General features: G+C 43.7%; 1 protein-coding gene across 2 annotated transcripts in view; it reads left to right on the top strand.

Annotated features, from left to right (window-relative positions):
• KCNK10 (potassium two pore domain channel subfamily K member 10) overlaps positions 1–21,482 on the top strand; it is a 113,533-nt gene that overhangs the window by 86,038 nt on the left and 6,013 nt on the right. For both annotated transcript variants that reach the window (XM_006925506.1, XM_006925507.1), the window contains exon 5: positions 18,021–18,207. In XM_006925506.1, coding sequence (XP_006925568.1) covers positions 18,021–18,207 — 187 coding nt within the window. The remainder of the gene's footprint in view (positions 1–18,020; positions 18,208–21,482) is intronic.

Raw genomic sequence — 21,482 nt, 5'->3', positions numbered from 1 at the left:
CTTTGGCCTCCGCCCCCTGCCCCCCCAAAAGGATGCAGAAGAAACATTTATTTACCTTTGGAGCCAAAGGAGCCTGGGTGTAACTGACAAATAACACATTACTCTAGGCTTATTGGAGCCATGATTACCTGGGGACTTTGGAGCCTGCCAAATGCTTAAGAAGGCATGATGACAATCTCGATCTGCTAATGATGTTAAGTTAGAGGGCTAATCAATCACTCTGATTAGCAGGAAGGGGCTGGCAGTGGAAGGCAAGGACTCTGTGTGCCTGGCGTGATTCAAGGAAAGACTTTGAAGAGCACATTTTCAGGAGGCTTCTCACAAGGAATCTTTGAGCTAGCTCCCAGCAGCAATAGGGTTAACTTAAATTATTATTTTAAGATGATAAAACCCTTTGTTTTGGAAACAGAATTATTTGTCTGCCTCTGTAACTTGCTTGCACTAGTGCATACCCTATTAAAAATTCCTAAGAAATAGTTCAGTAGGGTTAATTTTACAAGGATAATGTGAGTTCATTTTGATCAGAACAAAGACCCTAGTTTCAATGTGAACGATTGCTTTCTTATTTTCCCTAAAAAGCTAGAAGGCGGGGAGAAGTAATTGTTTTAAAATGCGAAGAGCACAGATACTTTTAAAGCTTTATTAACCAGATCTCATCTAAGTTAGTTCACAGATATTGTCTAGTTTTAGTGACAGGTCTGGATGTGTGCTTGGGACAAACTACATAAATAGTGTCTACAAAACAGAATACCTCTCTTAATGACAGGCTGTGACAGTTTGTCCATGATGGTCCCTTCTTTTCTCCCTTCCTCTCTCAAGGTTGCTCAGCCTCAGCACTATGGACATTGTAGGCTGGATAGTTGTCATGGGACCTGTCCCATGCATTGTAGGATGTTTAGCAATATCCCTGGCTTCTACTGACTAGATGCTAATATCGTCACTGCCCTCAGTTATGGCCACTAAAAATGTCTGCAGACATTACTAAACGAACCTTTGAGGACAAAATCATTTCATTTAAGAACCATGACTCTGCTGAGATGTAAGCGGTCACTTGCCTCACAAGTCCCTCTTCCACATGAGTTCTGGTGGCCGTACCAATGGCGTTAACCAGTTCTTCAAGGCCAGTGCCATTTCTACTCAGAACTCTCCTCCGTCAGATGGGTGGGTCCTTAAAGAGGGCTTTAAAGATTTTATACTTTGAGAATAAGAGCATTTCTCACCAGTAAAGGAAAATGCCTGGGGACTTGACTCTGATGAATATATCAAGATAGATTTTTCTGCTATTATTTTTCAGCAGACAAACCATCTCAGCACTAACTTTAGCTGACCCACTAGGGACTAATCTAATGGATGATTCTTCCTCATTCTCAGCTTACTTTTGATAACTGGCCAGCATCCATTTGGTGTTTCCCATTGTCATCCGAGATCACCATAGAAGATTTTAATGGCCTTCAAAATGCATCTTCACTCTTTTTTTAAAAAAATGAACAATAAGACTATCGAACTCTGCCTAAAAATATAACTACTTAAAATATTGCCTGGATAGTGCTTAACATTTAAACGTTTTTATGGTAGCTTTAACAGAGTCTCTCTCTTTTTTTTTCTTGAAAACTTTGAATAGTTTTGGTAACTTCTGGGACTCTGTTACTTTGGGGTGGGCAATCACTTGTGAACTTCTTCACGTAGGGGTCTTTGTGGGGAGACTTGGATCTGTCATTTGTCCAATGGGATTTGGTTGACGTCAGACTGCATACTATGGCAATTCACTCTTGAAATCTAGATATAAGTTGTTAATCTGTTATGAAGATTTACTCTATGCCAGACACTGGGTTGTGGCCCTGACCTAGAGTAAGCTATACAACAGCCCTCTCAAAGAAACCATTACTGCTTTCTTAATTTCATGAGGTCAGAATGCATGCACTAGTTCTGGGACCTGTCCGAGGTCACCCAGCCCCTAAGTGATAGAGCAAGTATTCTAAATCAGGTCTCCCTGCTCCCATGTGCGAGTATAGACTCAGTCTTTCCACGATCCTTCCTTTCTTCTTTCTCTTGTAAGGCAGGGGTAGCATCTGGTGATTCAGAGAAGTCTTCATGGAAGGTTAATCAGACCTTCCATGGCTGGTTGAGAAAAAGTTAATATTGGCCCTGCCTTTGTCTGCTCTCAAAGTGTTTTAGTTATCCAACTTTCTATCGTCGATCGATACTTTGCATTGGACCGTAGCTCTGATTCTTTCCTATGCACCTGTTCTATCTCCCTAATACTGGTTCATTGTTAGCAAACATCTCTTTCCTGGAGTTCTCTTCTCCTGGAGATTAATCTAGGATTGAAATGCCTTCTTCTCATGTTGAGCGTGTGACTGATGTGATGGCGGGCTTGTCAAAGGGGCTTGTACTTTCCCGATGGCTGACTCATTTCGGCTCACCACCGAGAGAGAAGTTGCCTGGCAGACAAAATTTTCCGCTCCGTTCTTCCACCTCATCGCTTCACGTTGTACAACCTTCGCAGAGTTGACAATAAGAGGAAACACAGCTCACAGCCAAGGCCTTGGTGAGTTGAGGCAGCTGGTCTTGCCCTCAAAAGCACACTTTTTTTTCTGGGCTCAACGGATTGCCTCAACACTCTGCTTCCATGGTTTTGAGAATCTGGAGTTTGAGTGCATCAACACCAAGATATTAATTCTCACTGAGGCTTTACCTCAGTCCTAAACTCAAGGAAGTTGGTGAAAGAAGCTCCTTCGAAACTGTCATCCAATAAAGGGAAGTCTCTGGAATATTTGTATGGGTGCTCATTATCTGCTAGCTCGTTTCCGTTGAAGAGATGACAACTTCCTAGAATCCCAGGGGTTTTATTAACTAAAATGTTTTATATCTTTGCATTTTGGGGCCCCTGCAAGTTCAGAATGCTTTAGATCTGTTTCTAAAAGTTCCAGGTACTTTTGAGTTATGAATTTAATGCAAGAATTTTATTAGCACTCTTTTTTTGCTAGTATCATAAAATCAGCTCAATAGGTAGATGATTTCCCATGTTCACCCTTCATTCCCGGTTTTAACAGCCTAGTTTGGGTCCTCTGGAAGATGCTGATTTAATAGAATAATAATCTTTTGCCCTTTTATAGAACTCTTTAGCTTCTTCTTTTAAAAAATATACATTTATCAAGGTAAAAAAAAAACAAACTTTTTTTTTCTTTTATATTTCGCCTCATGCTACTTCTGTGAGCCAAGCAAGTAGTATACTCTTCTAGTGTAGAGTCCAGCAAATTAGGTTTCTGAAAACTGAGCGATGCCTTTCTTGAACTGAGTCTGCCCATCACAGAGCTGGGTATATGACCTACGTATTTACACCAGGGCGGCACACTGAGAATGGTTTCTAAATGATTGGCGGTGTGTCGGTCGTCATTGACAAAAAGTAGCTTTAGTAATTTTGGCTTTAGGAAAGGGAAAATGTTTAGAGGTGTGCCAGTGTTCAGAACCTTCACCCCCAAGAGGCAGCTCCCTTGGGAGGTGCCAGCATGACGGGCCGAGTACAATCGATCTAACAGGCTCCGATGGCTTTGTGTAAGAAGGACAGCCCGGATCGAATCCAGCCTAGGAAATGTGCATTCCTATGAGAAGAAATGCACTTTGTACTCTTTTGGTGGAAAGGCTTTGCTTTTTATTTTCTGAGAAGAGCTGCATCTGTGCATCAGGGCATTTTTGACTTAATGGTTTTGCATTGTGTCTTGCAAGTTTGCTGCTGAGTTTTAGTCTCTTGTTAGTACAGAGCTGTGGTTCTTACTCTGTGGGTGGTGGGTCCCTAGGGCCTGAAGTGATATTTTAAGGATCAGAGAATCTTTTTGTGCATCACGCATTGCTGGTAGACAGAATAAACACTCTGTCTCCTTCGCTCCTATAGTACTGTTTTTCAAATGTATGGGAAGGGAACTTAATTCAGTTAAGTTGATGTTAAAAGATGATTCCTGAATTCATAGCATCTTTTTTTCTTGCTATATTTTTACAATCAGTTCTGTGGGGATGGAGGAGTTTTTTTTAATGTTCAAAGGGATTCCTGTAGTTAGAAAAGTTGAGTACAAAGGGAAAGCAGCACTGGATTTTCAAATCAGCACTGTTTTCACGTCATTCTGGGGTCTCTTTTTCCCATGGGATTAGCATTTTTGTCTGGGCCATGGTCACTGTTTCAAAGAGGTTCTCATTTATGGTAACCCCAGGAGCTAGTGGGGTCCTGTAGAGCCTGCTCTAGCTTTTTCCTTATGTTTATATATTTTTTATTGCAGCAAAATATACATAACATAAAATGTACCATTTTAACCGTTTTTAAATGTATGGTTCAGTGGCATTAAGTACATTCACATTGTTTGTTGTGCAAACAGCATCATCATCCACCTCCAGAATTTTTTCATCTTCCCCGTTAAACACAAACTCCTCTCCCTTCCCCCAGCTCCTGTTATGCTCTATTCCACTTTTTAAAAAAAATTACTCAGGTGACATTGGTTTATAAAATTATATAGGTTTCAAGTGTACAATCCAATAATAGGTCACATGTATATTGCATTGTGTGTTCACCACCTACGTCAAATCTCCTTCCGTCACCATATATTTTATCCCCCGTTACCCTTGTCAACCCCCCTTCCCCTCTGGTAATCACTAAACCATTGTCTGTGTCTATGGGATTTTGTTTTTTTTGTATGTCTTGTTCATTTCTTGGCTACTCTCTGTCTCTATGAATTTGACTGCTCTTGGTCCCTCATATATATGGAATCATATACTATTTGTCCTTTTGTGACTGGCTTATTTCACTTAGCATAATGTGTTTAAGGATTCATGCATGTTGTAGCATGTGACAAGATTGATTTCCTTCCTTTTTAAGGCTGAATAACATTTACCATTGTATTATGTACCACACTTCCTTTATCCATTTGTCTGTTGATGGACACTTGGGTTGCTTCACCTGTCGGCTCCCATGAATAATATTGGTACGGACATGAGTATATAAGTATTTGTTTGAGTCCTTGCTTTCAATTCCTATGGCTATATACTCAGAGGTGGAATGGCTGAGTCATATGGTAACTCCATGTTTAATTTTGTGAGGGACCTCCATACTGTTTTCCATAGTGCCGCACTATTTTACGTTACCATTGGCAACGAACAAGGGTTCCAATGTCTCCACATCCTCACCAACACTTGTTATTTATTTATTTTTAATTCGACTTCTATGGGCCACAAAGACAGCCTTTGGTAACTTGCTCTCTGATTGCCCCTTAAGTCCTGGCTGCTTCGACAGCTGCCATTCTGTTACAGTGGGGCCATCTGGGCCAGGCCAGGCCCTGTGCCTCACCTCCCTCTGGTGCCTGCCTCCCTTCCTGCCCTCACCTCCAGCTCTGTCCCCGTGCTCATTCCCATCCTGTTTCTTCAGCTCCAGCAGCAGAGCTGCTGGGAGGGCGGGTGGCTCATCACCAGGCTGATGTGGGCCTCTATGCACCGGTCACATCCTGTTTCCACCAGGCCTTGCCGCTGCTCTGAAATCCCTTCGTTCACTTTGTAGTGATTTGCTATCCAGCTCCCCACTGTCACTTCTCCTTCACGCCTCTCCCAAGGTCAGCTTAATAGGCAGTTGTCAAATAACACCCTCTGTGGTCTCAACACTGTGGGGTTCGTGGTAATAAGCAAGAGACAGTCTTCTCTCCTGAGAAGCAAACAGACGTGCACAAAGACCAGTGTCCTTGATGAGACCAGGTGGGGCAGGCAGCTTCTGAAGTCCCATGGCCTCAGCGCCTAAGCCCACATTTACCACTTACCAGCCTGAGGCTGTGACTCAGTTTCCTTGCTTGAAAAATGAAGATAAAAATTGTAGCTATCTCTTTTGGTACTTAGTCGATGCATGAGAACAATGCTTTGTGTACAATCAGCACTTGGTACATGTTGTTCACTGTTATGATAAGCACGTGACTGGCTGTGGGAGCCCAGAGGAGGGACTTGTGAATTATAGCTTACATATTTGCGATCACACACATGTTTGGTGAGGCACCGTCTTATGCTTCTAATGAATTGTTCTCTGTAAATAAAGCATAAGGACCTTGAATCCTGTGCCTTTTCTTTGCCTGTACTTTGGAGGCAAGTAAATACTTATTGGTTTATAAGTTGTCGGGAGATGAAAGGGAGATGAACCAGATTCCTTTCCACACACCCAGGGTGTATAGGCTATGCAGCACCCCGACAAACCCAAGAGAAGGAGAGACGCTTGCTGACGCTGCCCTCAGCCCTACCCTTCCTAGGAATGGTCATGGAAGTGAGGGGCTGGGGAAGTAGGGGGAGCAGCAGAAAGGGCAGTAACAGACTGGAAATCTGATGGGCCTGAGACAAAACTCCGGTCATCAGCCATTGCCCCAGGAGGAAAAGTTGCACGGGCTGTGACTCACATGAAAGCCTGAGCCTGCCCCTGCCCTTGGGTCTGTGTGCGGCCCGGGGAGGCTGTGCTGCTTCCGCAGCCTCACTTCACGGGCTGCGACGGTTTACGCGGATGCATCCTTGAGATTCCACTGCGTACGCAGATTCTAGTAAAAGGAAAGTCAAAGAATTGAAAGTATTTTGGCGACATGCTGGCGGCCGCTCGGCTTGCGTGGGTTCTCATGAGATCTCGAACACACGGAACAGATCGTATTTTATAAAGCAGCAGAATGTTCCCAGACTTTCTTCTCAACAGATACCTGGCCCTCCAATATCAAAAGGGACCCTCAGAAGACAGGGTTTGCTGTGCTCATGTGTAAATACTGCATTCTTGCCACCGTAGTGCCACTTAGAGCAATGTCCCCTAGGTGAGCTTTTTTCATTCCTTGGCAGAAGTGAATTTTACTGTAAACATCAACAATCTTTCTCCTGGAGCCTGGGGAGTGGCTGAAAGGGCTCATGTTAAGTTATTGTGATTCGTATTTGGCTGCGTACCTGTCCACACCCAGCATCCCAGCTTCTCTCTGACTGATAAACAGGCACAAACAAATGCGTTGGGCATTTCCTATCGGTTATCAGGACTTTCTCTTCTAATTTAACACTACTTTGCAGTTTAGTTTGAACAATTAGAAATAGGGATATATAGAGCGTGCAGTTAAAAAAAAGGAATCTATGTATGATTTTGAGTATAGACAAGTACAGAGTATAGAAAACTTTCGTGTGAATTTTTAAAAATGAATTTTACTGAGTACTGTAACAGAGTTGGCAGCAGAGCTAACAACATAGCAAATCTCAAGGTTTACAATGAAATGCATGAGCTATAAATGCCATATAGTGTTCTTGCAGTGTTATTATCACTTTCTCCTTGGCTTTTTATTTTATTTCTTGACATTGCTCTTTGCTTTTTGCCTCTGTTGCTCTTTTAAAAAAAAAAAAAAAATCTCAGTTGTCCTTAGCCCTTTGATTCTGTATTTTATTATGTATATTTCCATCCTGCCTCTCCTTCGGAGGCTTGCCAACCTTTTCTCCAGGGAAAAGGAGGAAGAGGGCCTGTCCAGATGGCTGTATAAACATGTGACACCTGCTTCTGGGAGCCTCTCCTGGGGGAGCTTGAGGGTTGTGATGTTCACGGTGCTGCCAGCAGTCCCCGTCACCCCCCTGCTCTCAGGGGTGATGTCAGTTCTTCAGGGAGGTTTTTCTGACTCCCAAGTGAGGTCAGCACCCTGTTCCCCCTTCCGTCACACCTCGCACATCCTTAGAATAGCATTCCTCTCCCCGATGGGAGTTACTTGTTTGACAACTGCGGTGACCATCAGCCTGAGAGCTCTGTGCGGATGGGCCTGTCTGCCCAGCCCACAGTCTCCAGCAGAGGGCCTAGTATTTCTGCCACCCATGCCTGGTGAGCGAACGAATGAATGAGGATTGCTAGACATGACCTCGTATGTTTCGATATAGAAAAGGACCTTGAAAGCAAAAGTAGTATCACATGCAAATAAGTGTCAATGGAGGAAAATAAAACAGTTTTAACCTTTAAAATGCAATTATTTTGATGGAAGGGTGGTTCAGTAAGGGAGCAGTCCCCTGGTAATAATTATTGAACATGCTATTTATGTGCACAGGGACTTTCATCTCCGCGAGCGGTACCTGGAAGTGTAATTCTACAGACTTCTCAAGTCACCATTAAATGCAATATACGGTTTAATTTTATCCAGTGATTCTCAGCCCTGTAATACCCTGCACCCCCTTTTATAGCAAATGCTTATTAATGCCCTTTTAGCACATCGAAATGAATTTTAGATTAGGTACTGCAACTTACCTAAGCATCTAATGTTGAAAAATTCAATACTATTTTCTAGTTACAACATGAACGAGTAATAAAAGGAAGGTCATTTACAATAAATAAACATGTTTCAGTAACAGGTGCTTGGTCAAAAAACTCCAGGGGACCTGCTGAAGCAGCGAGACCCTCACATCTATATATAGAATGTAGTAGTTCCAAACACAGTCTGGTTCACGTGCGTTGCGTCAGTGACTAAGATGCCACAAGGGACTTTTCTGCCATAGATGTGGTTTTCTAAAATGGGGAACAATTCTTGGCAAGTTTCTTATGTTGAAGTCATATTCTTGTAAAATTCAGCCTATACTGAAGCAGTGTAAAAATGTGTGTGTGTGTGTGTGTGTGTGTGTGTGTGTGTGTGTGAACGTGCTCACATATGTAAAAGGGAGTTAAATTCTTGGCTCGGGTGATTATAAACATAAATTTTTCTCAGTGGGACATTTAAAGCTCATGCTGAATTTGGGATAATTCTCTGATTTGTGACACTAACTCTTGTATTACAGGACTCTTGCACTACAGGAAGTGCCCCCACCCCTGTGTGCCGGGAGTGTCCCTTCGATTGTGTGACAACCACAAACACCCTCATAGATTTACTGATTGCCTTCTGGGTGTTATAATCTAAACAGGGTTAGAAAAAAACAGAGTTCCTGTTTAACTTTCAGAAATACACATATATCATTTCTATTCTCACGTCAATGGCCACGTTCAAATAGTCAAGACTCTCCCCTTGATTATTAATATTCAATTCAATCCAACAAATACCTATTGTGTGCATGTGTGTGTACATCTATTGCCTATGCTGCTCGATTATACGTGCTCTTACTAGCATTCCACATTATAAAATCCTGACAATTTATTTCTTGCTGGATGAATAGTTTTATTTTATTTCCTTCATAGAATAGTTTACTTAGGCAATTACTCGCACATTTTCTCTTGTTGCTAAAAAAAAAAAAAAAAGAGGGAGCAGGCGTGGAAAAATGCACCATGCAGGGAACCAGGGTACAAAGATAGGGAGACACACGTGCGGGTAGGCAACACTGTGGGAGGAGCTGGTCCACTGACAGAGGGTCATGTAAGGCAGGGTTCCCCAACCCCCAGGCCATGGACTGGTAGTGTCTGTGGCCTGTTAGGAACTGGGACGCACAGCAGGAGGTGAGCAGTGGGCAAGCAAAGGAAGCTTCATCTGTATCTGCAGCCGCTCCCCAGCGCTGGCATCACCGCCTCAGCTCCACCTCAGATCATCAGGCATTAGATTCTCATAGAAACACTGGTCCCTGGTGCCAAAAAGGTTGGGGACCACTGGTATTGGGAACAAAGACAGAAGCGGGGAGGACACAGTAGCTCTAACCAGAAGGCGGGAGGGCTTCCTGCAGGAAGCAATGTGGGAATTGTGTTTTTTGGAACCGACAGGAGTTTGGCAAGCATAAAAAGGGGAAAGACATCCTAGCAGATGGAACAGCCTTTAAAAAGACACAGAAGCATGCAATGGTGCTGTATGTGGGCACCAAAAATATGATCCAGTCCCTTCAGAGAGTAAGGTGCAAAAATAACCGGTATTATAGACAAGACGGAGAGGAAGGCAAGTGTTTGCCAACAGCAGGGCTCCCAGCGGTTTTGCTCAGGAAGGGGGTTGCTGATTCCGCGGGAAGAGGAGGTGGCACAGGCAGCGAGCAGGATGCAATTACCGAACTGGAAAAAGGCTTCCTCACAGCCCCCGCTGCCACTTTTGGCAAGCATCCCTGGGATTCTGCAGGCTCAGACGAGACCCATTTCTCTTACTTTACCATGGGGAATATCTCTTCTTCTAGATTTCCCAAGGGCACGGTCGTCACTGCTTTCTCAAAGAAAGGAAGACAAACTATGGCTTTCAAGGGCATTGTGCTGCTTCTCACGGGAACCAAGCCGCGTCCATGAGCATGTTCGTCATTTTCTCTTTACCTTTCCTCCTCCTCATTCCTTTCTCTCTCTTGTTCTTTCTCACTTCTCCTTCTTTTCCTTTCCTTTTAAAAATAAATAGTACAAGGAGAATACATGGTCATTATAGAGACTTTGGAAAACACGGAAGAATACAATGAAGAAAATAAAATCCCGTGCAAATCCATCATCCAGAGAGATCCACCATTAACATGTCCATAATTGTACTTCTGAGTCTTTTCTCTTTCTGTCTGTCTGTCTGTAGTCCGACTGACTGCAGCAGACCCGTCCCCGCCTTTTCTTTCCAAGGTCCCCTGCCCTCCAGTCCTTGCAGGAGTGGTCACTCATGTGTCCTGGCCACAGCCTGTGTTGCCCATCAAGCCCCCGGAACTGCCAGTCTCTGCTCTAACCACTGACTTCCCTTGGCAATGCTGCTGGTCCCCTCCTGCAGGTGGCAGAGACCTTTGCCTCAGCTGGTGGTTGCTACTACCCTGCTGGCCTGGGGGAAGAAGCTGGCACTGCTCTCCCTGTAACCGTCCCTCCCAGGAGTGGATACAGCCCCTTCTACCCCACAGCCCAAATGAGCTGTAATTTGTGATAGGACTTTCCTGAAGATGTAGGGGTGTCAGAGAAATATTATTAAAGCAGTTAAATCACATCTGGCCACAGTTCTGGCTGATCTTGGAGCAGAATTTCAGGCCCGTCACTGTGGGGCTGTGACCTTGACCTGCCCTCAAGCGGCTGAAGCCAGCTTACCCTGACCTCTGGGAAAAGCAGTTGCAGGCAGACAGTTCAGCGGAATCAAGAGAAATCAACTATGGCAATTTAAGCAGAAAAGAAAACTTTTAAAAATGATCTTGGATAGCTACCCAACCCCTGGGATGGTTGGAGACTCAGACTTGGAAAGTACCCAGCCAAGAACAGTGACCCAAATCACAGACTGGTCTTGGTAGAGGCCACTGCTGTGTCTGCCTGGCACAGACAGCAGCTGGCTCTTCTGTCCCCACTGGTTCTGGGCCCTGGATATTGCTGTTTGAGCCACCCTTGTGACCACCCCTAGGAAAGGGATGTAACACCACCGCGTGGCCACCAGCCCCGGCACGCATCCCACACAGTCCCCACTTCTTTATGGAGCACCAGTGGTGGGTCCACTGCTGCCTGCTACCCCCTACCCCCATGGAAGCTCCCACCTGGTGCTGTTCAATTCCACCTTGACTGGGGGCAAGGTTCTCCCTCCACATCTCCACCCCATTCAGTGTCCAAGTCCCTCACTCTCTGTTCAAGAGACTTAGGAAGAACTAGGACTCGGGAGAGGTGGGCTGTGCACAGGCGGTGAAGCAGCTGGTGCCCACAGTGGAGGACGGCTCTGACTGAGGAGATGACAGATCGAAGCCTAGCATTGCTAGAGTCCCTTCATCCTGGAGAACGTGGCTTCTCTCTGTGGACAAATGGGTTTCTTAATACAGCCCCAGAATTAGACAGGAGATTACTAGGAACACTTCTGGAGAGAGGCTTGCTCCCAAAAGGAGGAGGAGAGGAAGAGGCCGAGTCCTCAGTGCCTGGGTCAGAGTAAGAGGCTGGGGGCCATGCGTGTTGCAGTGATAGGGCTCCCTGCACAAGTAGAGAAGCATCAGGGGTGAGAAGGAATGTTTATCCCATTCAGAGGATCTAGTGTCCTGACTATTGTGGACTATTTGGCCAATGAATTATGACCTTGAACCCTTGCTAGCTAGCTGAAGGAGAAGAGTGAGTCTCCCTTTCAGCTGTCTGTAGCATTGTTACTGTAGTAATATTATTGCATACGTATGGTGTGGAGGGCATTTTGGAGTGGGAGCATTGTTCACTGTGCTGCTGACTTCTAGGTAAAATAAATTTATGATTCGCATGTGTGAGCAGCTGGACAGGGCATCTTTCATATTGCCAGGAGTTATTCTGTTGATTTGGCTCATTAGGAGGTGCCCCCATCCTCCTCTCCTTTCCATGGGTCTGCCTTTCACACCTCAGTGAAAGAGAAGGACCATTCTTCAGCCCAGGTTATAGCTGGGTGTTTTCTACGTTGGAGTGATTTCTGAATTCTTAACTAACGAAGATCTAAGGGTCCTTTATTAACACTTGGTGCACTTGTGTATTCCACATACCAGAGCTACAAGAATATTCTTTTATTCTCTCCCAGGTGATGTTTTTAGTCCGTAGGATGTCATTAGGTACTAACCTTTGCCTTTAACAGCTGGACCAGGGCCAGGCACCATGGACAGCGCCACAAAGCCTGTTTTCAGCCTGACTCAGATGTTCCCGCCCCTCCGCCCGCCCACCAGACTGTGTGCATGATGAAGTGTTTCTTTTCTTTTTTTTTAACTGCCGTGTCCCTTGCAACTAGAACAGCCCCCGACATATAAAAGGTTCTTAATAATTATGTGCTGAATTAATTGGTTGAATTTCAAATGCAAAATCTTGTGTGTTTCAGCAGAGTGTTATCCTCAAATGTTAAAAGCCACTGACTTTTAGAATGGAAAACTTTAAGAGCTTTGAATTAAAGCGTTCCTGGAGTGGAACAGCTGAGAATTTTTATCATTTGTGGATTTGAAATTTTCTCCATTCCAGAGGCACCTACACTGGCATTTCAGTGATAGAAAACAATTCATTCGCATATATTAATAGCTTTTTCAAAAACTTTCTATGGTGATACCGGCAAAGCACTGAGTTGGCCAATAATCTGTTAGATGCCGCAGCATGGCTCAGAGTCAGATACTAGCTATAAATTTTTTTTTTGTATAGCTATGATCCATTTGGTTATTTATCTTTGGAGTAAGACATTTTCCTTAGTCTCCATGGAGATTTTACTGCATGATTCTCCCTAATGCGTGTTTACAGTACCTCTGCCATGGAGATTATAGGTAGACAGTGTTTAAAAAGTCTCCTTATAGTTTATAGAATTGCTGCTACAACATGGATACTTTTTGTGATGTTGAAAGTATTAGTTAGAACTGGGCCTATTAAAAAGAAATCTTTGTGGAAAATATCATAATATGAGAAAATAACGTCTAAATGAGACAATTCTTTTGTCAGTCAGTTCCTGTTCTCTTTCCATTTTGAGAAATTATTCTCAGTTCGATTGCATTACCATGGCGATGTGTCTACCTTTCAGCAAAGCAAAACTGAATGATAAACTAGAGCACCTGTCTTAGGATCTTTACTGCAGTATCTTTATTATTGTATGAAATCTCCAGTGTCCTGGCTGAAAACCACAAAGAACAATTTCTCAGCCAGACACAACAATTTGGATTGCTAATCTCAGAAATCTAAGAAATCACATAAAAGTGGAAAAAAGAACAGGCATTCGAGAGGGGTTAAAAATCGAGTAAAGAAATAACCCACACATGAATAGAAATACACTTGCTCTCTAAAATAAGACTGGAAGTAAACAAACACAGGCAGTACATTATCCTTAATGAGAATCGGAGTGGCTTCGCCCTCTGGGGTCTGAAATGAGCAAACTTCCAGAATCATCAGCTCATACAGCTCTCTCTTGAAGGAAAGCTCTTAGAGCTGGCTCCCCTGCCTCCTGCTTATGAAGCTTATTTTGCTCTTTGAAATAATCGCACGTATAATTTTGACAACGAAATGAACTCTATAGGAGGTGGGTTTTGAGTTCTTCAAAAATCCCACAGTTAGTGTCAGTTGGACACAGGAAATAGTTTTGCTGAATGCTGTTTGCATACGGAGAAAAGAAAACATTATTCTAATCGACAAAGTGTGAAGGTAAGATTTGGATGGATATTCATAACTAACTATCATTTCTGCCCAAATATTATATTAAACCATCTCTTTCAGGATACCAATTCTGTCAGTCACATTAGCTCAGTCAGATCTGGGCTTTCATAAAGCCTTTTGCTAGCGGCTTTACTTACTGGTAAATAAGCAATGTGATTTTGCCTAGCAACCCCACTGTGGAAACACAGCTTGATTCTGTAGGTGGTGGGGAGATGGGGGAGGGGCAAGGAAAGCACGGTCTGTGCCTCCCAGGGCCTCCCTGCAGTTGGTTCACATCACAAACATTTCCTGTAATTCTTGGCAGTTTCAGAAGGATGATAAAGAAGTAGGGGGAATTAATCGAAAGGTAAATAAAAAATCTTTCAAGAGTGTGAGCTAACTGTCTAAGAAATTAATCCAGAGTCAGCACAGAAGAACCAAGGTTGAATGAGGGCTTTTTTCTTATGGAAAATGAGGTATTTACACGAGATAATATATCCAAGAAGAGACAACCAACAGTGACTTCTTGAAGCTAAACAAAGATTATCTTAAGCCAGACATGAGGTACACTCCTCAGTAGCAAAGGGTAGCATTAAATCTGGAACTGTCCACATCTAAGGAAATATTTGAACATTTACATCAAAGACGGTCGTTAACAATCAGTGAGCTCTTAGCAGGCACTGTGCTAAGCCTTTACGCACTTACGTAACCTTCCAAACAATCCTGTGATGTGGATTCTCTTATCTCCATTTTATAGAGGAAGAAACTGATGCGCAGAGAAGTTGAGAAATTCGCCTGAGGTCACTCAGCTATTCAGCAGCAGTCTGCAGCTAGACTCCACAAGTTCTTAAACACCATTTTTCAGTAGTAGGGAACGGTTGCAGGGCTGATGGGGATAAGAAGCCTAAAGGTCACGGATGAAGTGTAAGATCGTTTGTTCAATTAAGGCAACTTGTTTTTTTTTTTTTTTTAATATCTAGAGGGCAGCAATAATATGGGTGTCCAAAATAACAGATATTGCCAAACCTTATACCTACCCCTCTTCCTTTTACAATTAAGGCAACTTTTTTTTTTTTTTTTTAATATCTAGAGGGCAGATATTGCCAAACCTTATACCTGCTCCTCTTCCTTTTATAGTGGAGTATGGGTATACACATTTTCATACACCTATGCACACACAGGCACACACACACATGCATGCGCAAGTCACTTGATTCCTTAAGTCTCTAAAAAACACCATTGAGTATAAAATCTCCAAGCCTTTTCTGGGCATCATCCTACGATGTTTGGTGGAAGCAGCCCAGGGACATGCTAGTTGGCTTAGGCAGTGAGCAGTGGTGACATGTTGGTCTTGCTGAGAAACTGTCCAGTGTAGATAATGCAATTAGGACACCGCGATCTAGCCTTCGTTCCTCACCTCCCTCTCTGCCACCAGACAGGTCCTGTCCTGTGCCATCTTCACTCTGCCCATCTCCTAGAACCGAGAATGTCTCCAGCTTCCTATGGACTTACAGCCCTTCTTTGCCAACCTCAGCCTCATTTGGTCGCAAGTTGCATTAACATCTCAATTTATGACTTAACAAGTGTCTCACAAACATTTAATTCACCTTGATTTCATTATGCATTTGAGGAGGACGATGTTTAGACGGGGTGTTGATGGGGGGATGATGCTCCTGTTGCCAACAATTAGATAAACTTAATGATCTGGTAAGATCTCCTTTCGGGCTCTGGTGTTTTGCACATGTCTGTGCACATGACTAAGCTGATCATAAGTAAGTTCTTGGATTCTCAGAGGGGATCAACTGCCCCCACAAAGTCCTCCTATAATGTTTAATATGGAAATTCAAGAAATGGGTGAAGCATTCCCTGTGGTTCTCAGATAATTTATCTTGACATCATACTTTTGTGGGAAAAATTTGATTTTCATGTGTAGTTTTAAAAATATCAATAAATTACTTTTTTTTTTTTTTACGTGGCTTTTATGAGAATATGGGGAGAGGACTATATATGCATGGATCTGATGATTTTTTCCTGTTCCCACTTTATATACTGAGTGCCCTCTCGGGAGTTAGAGCACGTGGCTCCTTTTTATAAAGAAGGATTGCATTTCTTTAGCTTTTCCTACGAATGTTTAGGAAATATATTGATCTAGGAACCTGGAGGGTAAACGGTGCTGGCTTAGATTAGTGCAAATCAATGTTCTCCACTCTAACTATTCTTATTCGTTCAATCGCCTTGTTCATTTTGCCATACTGAATGTAGCTGGGACTGGGGACCCCAGGCAGGTGGGACTGAGTGGTTATGGAGGAGAGCAGCCTTTCTCTCTCCCCTTTTCAGCTTCCTTGTCTCTTGGAGCTCTAAGAGGCAGCACAGATGTTTCTCCCCACAGATCAGGGAGGAAGAGGGGGATGGGAGGAAGGAAAACAGAACCATGATCAACTGACTGTCTCTGAGACCTGGTCATCGACTGGAGTAGCTTTCTCATGGTCGAGCCAAGTGCTTGATCTTAGAAGGATCTCTCTTGACTATCCTGGGAAACCTGGCCCAGGTGTCGCTGCTATGACGGAAGCTCAGGAATTCCTGGATAGATCGCCCAGTGACAATTTTTTATTCTCAGTCTTTCTTTCCAGAAAGGAAGCAGGGCGGGCTGTTCTTCACGGAGGTTATGGGAGGACTCTGGAGACTTTGTCGGAGCTGGGAGTCATTGACTAACCTGAAATGCTGTTTCCATCATTACTCGCTGGACCGGAGTTAATCACATTGGAATTCTAATCTTGGCTCTGCTCCTAATTAGCAGCATCATTTTATTCAAGTCCCGTTAGCCTCTGTTTTTGCGTCTATAAAATGAGGTTTATGAATGCAGAGGTCCCTCTGTAATCTTAGATTCTCTGCCTTCTAATTCACCAGAAGGCAACAACTAGAAAATAGATCATGTGTTAAGGATCTCCTATGTTGATTGCCCTAGTGTGGTGTATTTTCGCAGAAAATCGATAACGTGTAGAAGGGTCCATTCGCTCTGGTGTTAAAGATATGTTTACAATAATATATGGTTTGGATGAGGTTATGGAACTAAGGTCCCCTGATGCCAATCTCCAGTGCCAATTCTGGAAAGTTTGAGAAGACTTCAAGGATTATTTAGCTTTGAGGCAATGCCGACGTTGTCTTGAGTGCATTCAAGGAGAATACCAGTGATGCTTCCAGCTCACCTCTGGCCTCTATTGGCGCGATTCCTTTGTCTCAGAAGCAGTGTCATTCCCATTCAAAATGCATTTTCACCTCTCCACTACTGACTGCTTCAGAAGCTGGCATGAGCTGAAGCTCCTCCTACCCATTTGAGGCAGTGACCCTGTCATTCAAATTTGAACTTCTGTCCTGTCCCTTGCAAGTAAGACAGCCAACAAACACAATGACCACAGCACCAGCTCAAGCCTGTGTGTTTAAAAGGAAAGTATGTTCTAAATGTCTATCCTCAGCAGAGGAAAGAAGGGTAAAGAAGCACACAGATACTTGCCGAGCATCTGTCATAAATGTGGATGGGGGTGGCTATGTTTTTTCTTTTCATCCAAACATTCTGGCCTGTCTCAGGTCAGTCATTTTTTCCCCAGTATATTATCTCTGATGCAAGGGAAACTAGGTGGATGTCCATCACCACCACTGTGGAAAAAAACTCCGAACCAAGGTCTTCTTAATGGCGCGTCGATAATACCACATGAAAAATAGCAGCGAGCCCATTGGGAAGTCATTGTGTGTGCACTAGTGAGGAAGTTAGAACCGGCATGTGGGCTGCAATCATGGAACTGAGCAAAGGACATTTAAGGTGTGAGCTAAGTGGGGTTTCTTGACCTGGGTCCACATTTTGCTTCATGGGATCTGAGAACCACCTACAATACCTGAAAATGTCTGTATACGCATTTATTTTTAGGCAAGGGTCCACAGCTTTCATCAGATTCTCACAAAGCTGCCCATGACCTAAGAGAGGTGAAAAGCCACTGACACGTTCCATTTTCTTCTGTACCTCTGTCTACCGAATCCAGATGGTAAAGCTGACTTGCCTATCTTTCTCTTTTGCTGTTCCTAGAAAAAGCAAGTGAGTCAGACCAAGATCCGGGTTATCTCAACCATCCTGTTCATCTTGGCCGGCTGCATTGTGTTTGTGACAATCCCTGCCGTCATTTTCAAATATATTGAGGGGTGGACGGCCTTGGAGTCCATTTACTTTGTGGTGGTCACTCTCACCACAGTGGGCTTTGGTGACTTTGTGGCAGGTAAGCACCCTGGGCGTCCCGGTCAACGGGGCCCTAGTAGGTGGGGGAAATGTCCTGTTGGCAGCGTTTTTCAAAACCATAAAAATAGTTGTCGTGAGAGAAGCAAATGAAAAAGGCTCAGTGTCCCTACTACTGTGCACGGGCTCGTTTTGAGTGCGTGGTCTCTGTGATGTAACAGCAGTGGGCTTCTACCGTGAGAGGAAAGGCAGGCAGCCTCTTCCTCCCCAGGAGGCTTAGCGCCCTTACCGTCATATGAATTATGCATAAGTGAAATGAATTTCTCATTGAATCTTAGACTTCTGAATTGTATTAAGCCTCTTTGAATCAATTGATAAAGGCTATTATTAGCAAGTGACAAAAATGAAACTCTGGAGAGATTAGCATAGAGCTTAGCCTGCAATGACCTGCAGGTCAAGCTTCCTGATGCCACCGAGGTAAGGGCCATTGTCCCTGAAAAAGTTGTCCTCGGCATGCCCAGATGTAAGACTTAAGACTCAGTCGACTACCAGGAGCTGAGAACTGCTCCATGGGAGAGTATAGTGTAATGGATTATGCATGAATGTATATAGAAGCAACAGCTTCATTGTGAAAATAAATGCCAATGAACTGGGTTAAAGGAAGGAAAAGAAAATCAGCATCACTTTCATTTCAGGCAGGGAGTTGAAAATGAAATGAGATCTGGCTTCTTATACGTACGTTTTCCCAGAGCGTGGAAGGAAGGCAGGAATAGAAGGAGGCCACCCTTCTCTTTCCTAAGGGATCACTTCTAGGAGGTCAAACATTCGACCCTTTTCTATTCTAAGAAGTGAACACTTTGATTAAATACCTCTATCATAAGTTCAGAATGTTTGAGTGGGAAGTGTCCATGCCTACGTGTGTGTGCGTATGTGTGTGTGCGTGCATGTGTATGTGTATGCATGCATGTCCTTGACCAGTTCCTGGTCAGGTAGCAGCCTGGACATTTCTAGGCTGAGCTCCCAGACCGACTGACCTTCATTCGGCACATGGTCCTGGCTGTGCTTTGGTTTCTCCATGGAGTACAGTGCCCGTAAGGAGGACAGATCTGGTCTCTAGGAATCTGGAAAGCAGGAAGTTCTGGAGGGAATGGAGGAAGCTCATCAACAGGCATGGATGCCTCCACGTTAATTCTGTGATGAGGGGTGGAGGAGCAGTTTCGTAGCTCTTCCAACTGGGCAGATCAAGACTGATATCCACTTTATAGAAATAGCAGATTTTATTTTTCTTCCTTTATATTGATGAAGGACTAAGAATTGCAAAGCCAAAGTGATTAAAAATTATTTGCGTAAAGCCTGGGCCCTGGGACCCCACCAGTCTTTTCTATGCACTGTGCTCAACCATTGTGCAGCTCCTCACTGATGCCATCTGATTAGAAGCCTGAAGCTCTGGAGAAGAGCCTCAGAGAAACTGAGAAAAGTAATAGGAAGGATTATTCGGTTAATTCCTTAGCATCATCTGGAGCTGGTCTGTGGGAAAACTCAGCTGATGCTCCAATTAAGGCTGTTATAGCAGCTGGAGTTTAACTCTATCTCACAAACATCTTCAGGTTCCCCCAAAGCATAATTTACAGTGGGCTGTGTTTCGGAGCGCTCTGTGCTAACCCGGGGCTGTCTGGAGGACTCTGTTAGAGGACACTGGCGACGACCCCTGCCCTCTAATTTCACTCAATGCGATCTGTCAATCTGTCAATCTCAGGGCACAAAGAGCAGAGCCCTGGGAATATGAGAGTAAAAAATTGTTTATATTGAGTGGTAAACACATGATACTATATATATATAGTTTCGGAGCGCTCTGTGCTAACCCGGGGCTGTCTGGAGGACTCTGTTAGAGGACACTGGCGACGACCCCTGCCCTCTAATTTCACTCAATGCGATCTGTCAATCTGTCAATCTCAGGGCACAAAGAGCAGAGCCCTGGGAATATGAGAGTAAAAAATTGTTTATATTGAGTGATAAACACATGATACTATATATATGTACATATGTGTATGTGTGTGTGTGTGTGTGTGTATGGTATATAATTGAATCGCACATTTGAAACCTGTATAATTTTATTAACCAACATTACTCCAGTAAATTTAATACAAAACTGTTTATAATTTTTATTTATTCTTATTAGCCACCATGGACTGTGAACACTTAGCACAAACTAGCATTCGACCTTCTCTTTTCTTATCCAGTAAGGGCATGACCTCCACGGTCACAGACATGGCACTATTTTCATTCCCTTTTCACACTGATTACCGAACTGTATTTCCTTTGTCCTGAGGTCGCCATAGACAGGGGTCTCTTATAATTCGCAGTGCTGACTCCAATTAGGCCAGTCCCTTCTAAGCTCCAGTTTCCAGCGCTTACATAGACCATCGTGACGAGTGCACGCCTTAAAAGGGTGGAAGCTTGTCACGACCTTTTTGGTAATACTCCAGGAGTGATAGGGAAGGATGCTCGATCCTTTCACAAGGTATATTAACAAGAGTTGATGGTTGCTCTGATTTAACATAGTGTCAACTCTACTAGAAATATAATCGGGAAACTGATCACCACGAAAGATTAAGTGCTGGTTTATTCTGTAGCTGACTCACTTTAGGACAGCCGAAGAACAGTAAAGCATTGCACAGGCAGAATCCCAAATTCGGGGTGGGGGTGGTGGTGGGGGAACAGCTGATACAGGAGGATGCAGAAGGGTAGTTATCCTGCTGTTTGCTAGCGCACCCTAGTGACAGTCTTTGTTGCGTGACAGTGACTGGCTAAGGTAAATATTTACCCTTAGTCTTAAGGAGAAAGCTACAGAATTCTCTGGCCTAAGGCAGAAAGGAAAGAAACATCTAAAAACAAAGTCGCAGGAACTCCAATAGTATCCTAGAGCAAGCTGTGGGGGAGAGTCGCCTAGAAGGAAAAATCAAAGGCCCCTAAACCACACTGTGGGGGTTGCTACGATGCCCTTTAGCAATGTTTGGAATTCTATGTTAAAGGTAAGTCAGATGGAAAAAGTCAAGAACCAAATGATTTCACTCATATGTGGGATATAATACCGAAAGCAACAAACGAACAAACAAGACAAACAAAAACTCATAAACACAGACTACAGTGTGGTGGTTACCGGAGAGGGTGGAGAAGGGGAACGGGGTCGAAGGGAGGCTTGACTTTGAGTGGTGAACATGCAATATGTAGACGATATATTATAGAATCATGTTCTTGAGACCTGTATTATTTTATTAACCAATGTCACCCCAATACATGTAATAAAAAAAAAAAAAA

The sequence above is a fragment of the Pteropus alecto genome, unplaced genomic scaffold (genome assembly GCF_000325575.1).
Source record: "Pteropus alecto unplaced genomic scaffold, ASM32557v1 scaffold8, whole genome shotgun sequence".
Lineage (NCBI taxonomy): Eukaryota > Metazoa > Chordata > Mammalia > Chiroptera > Pteropodidae > Pteropus > Pteropus alecto.
This window is presented reverse-complemented; position numbering and strand designations above follow the sequence as displayed.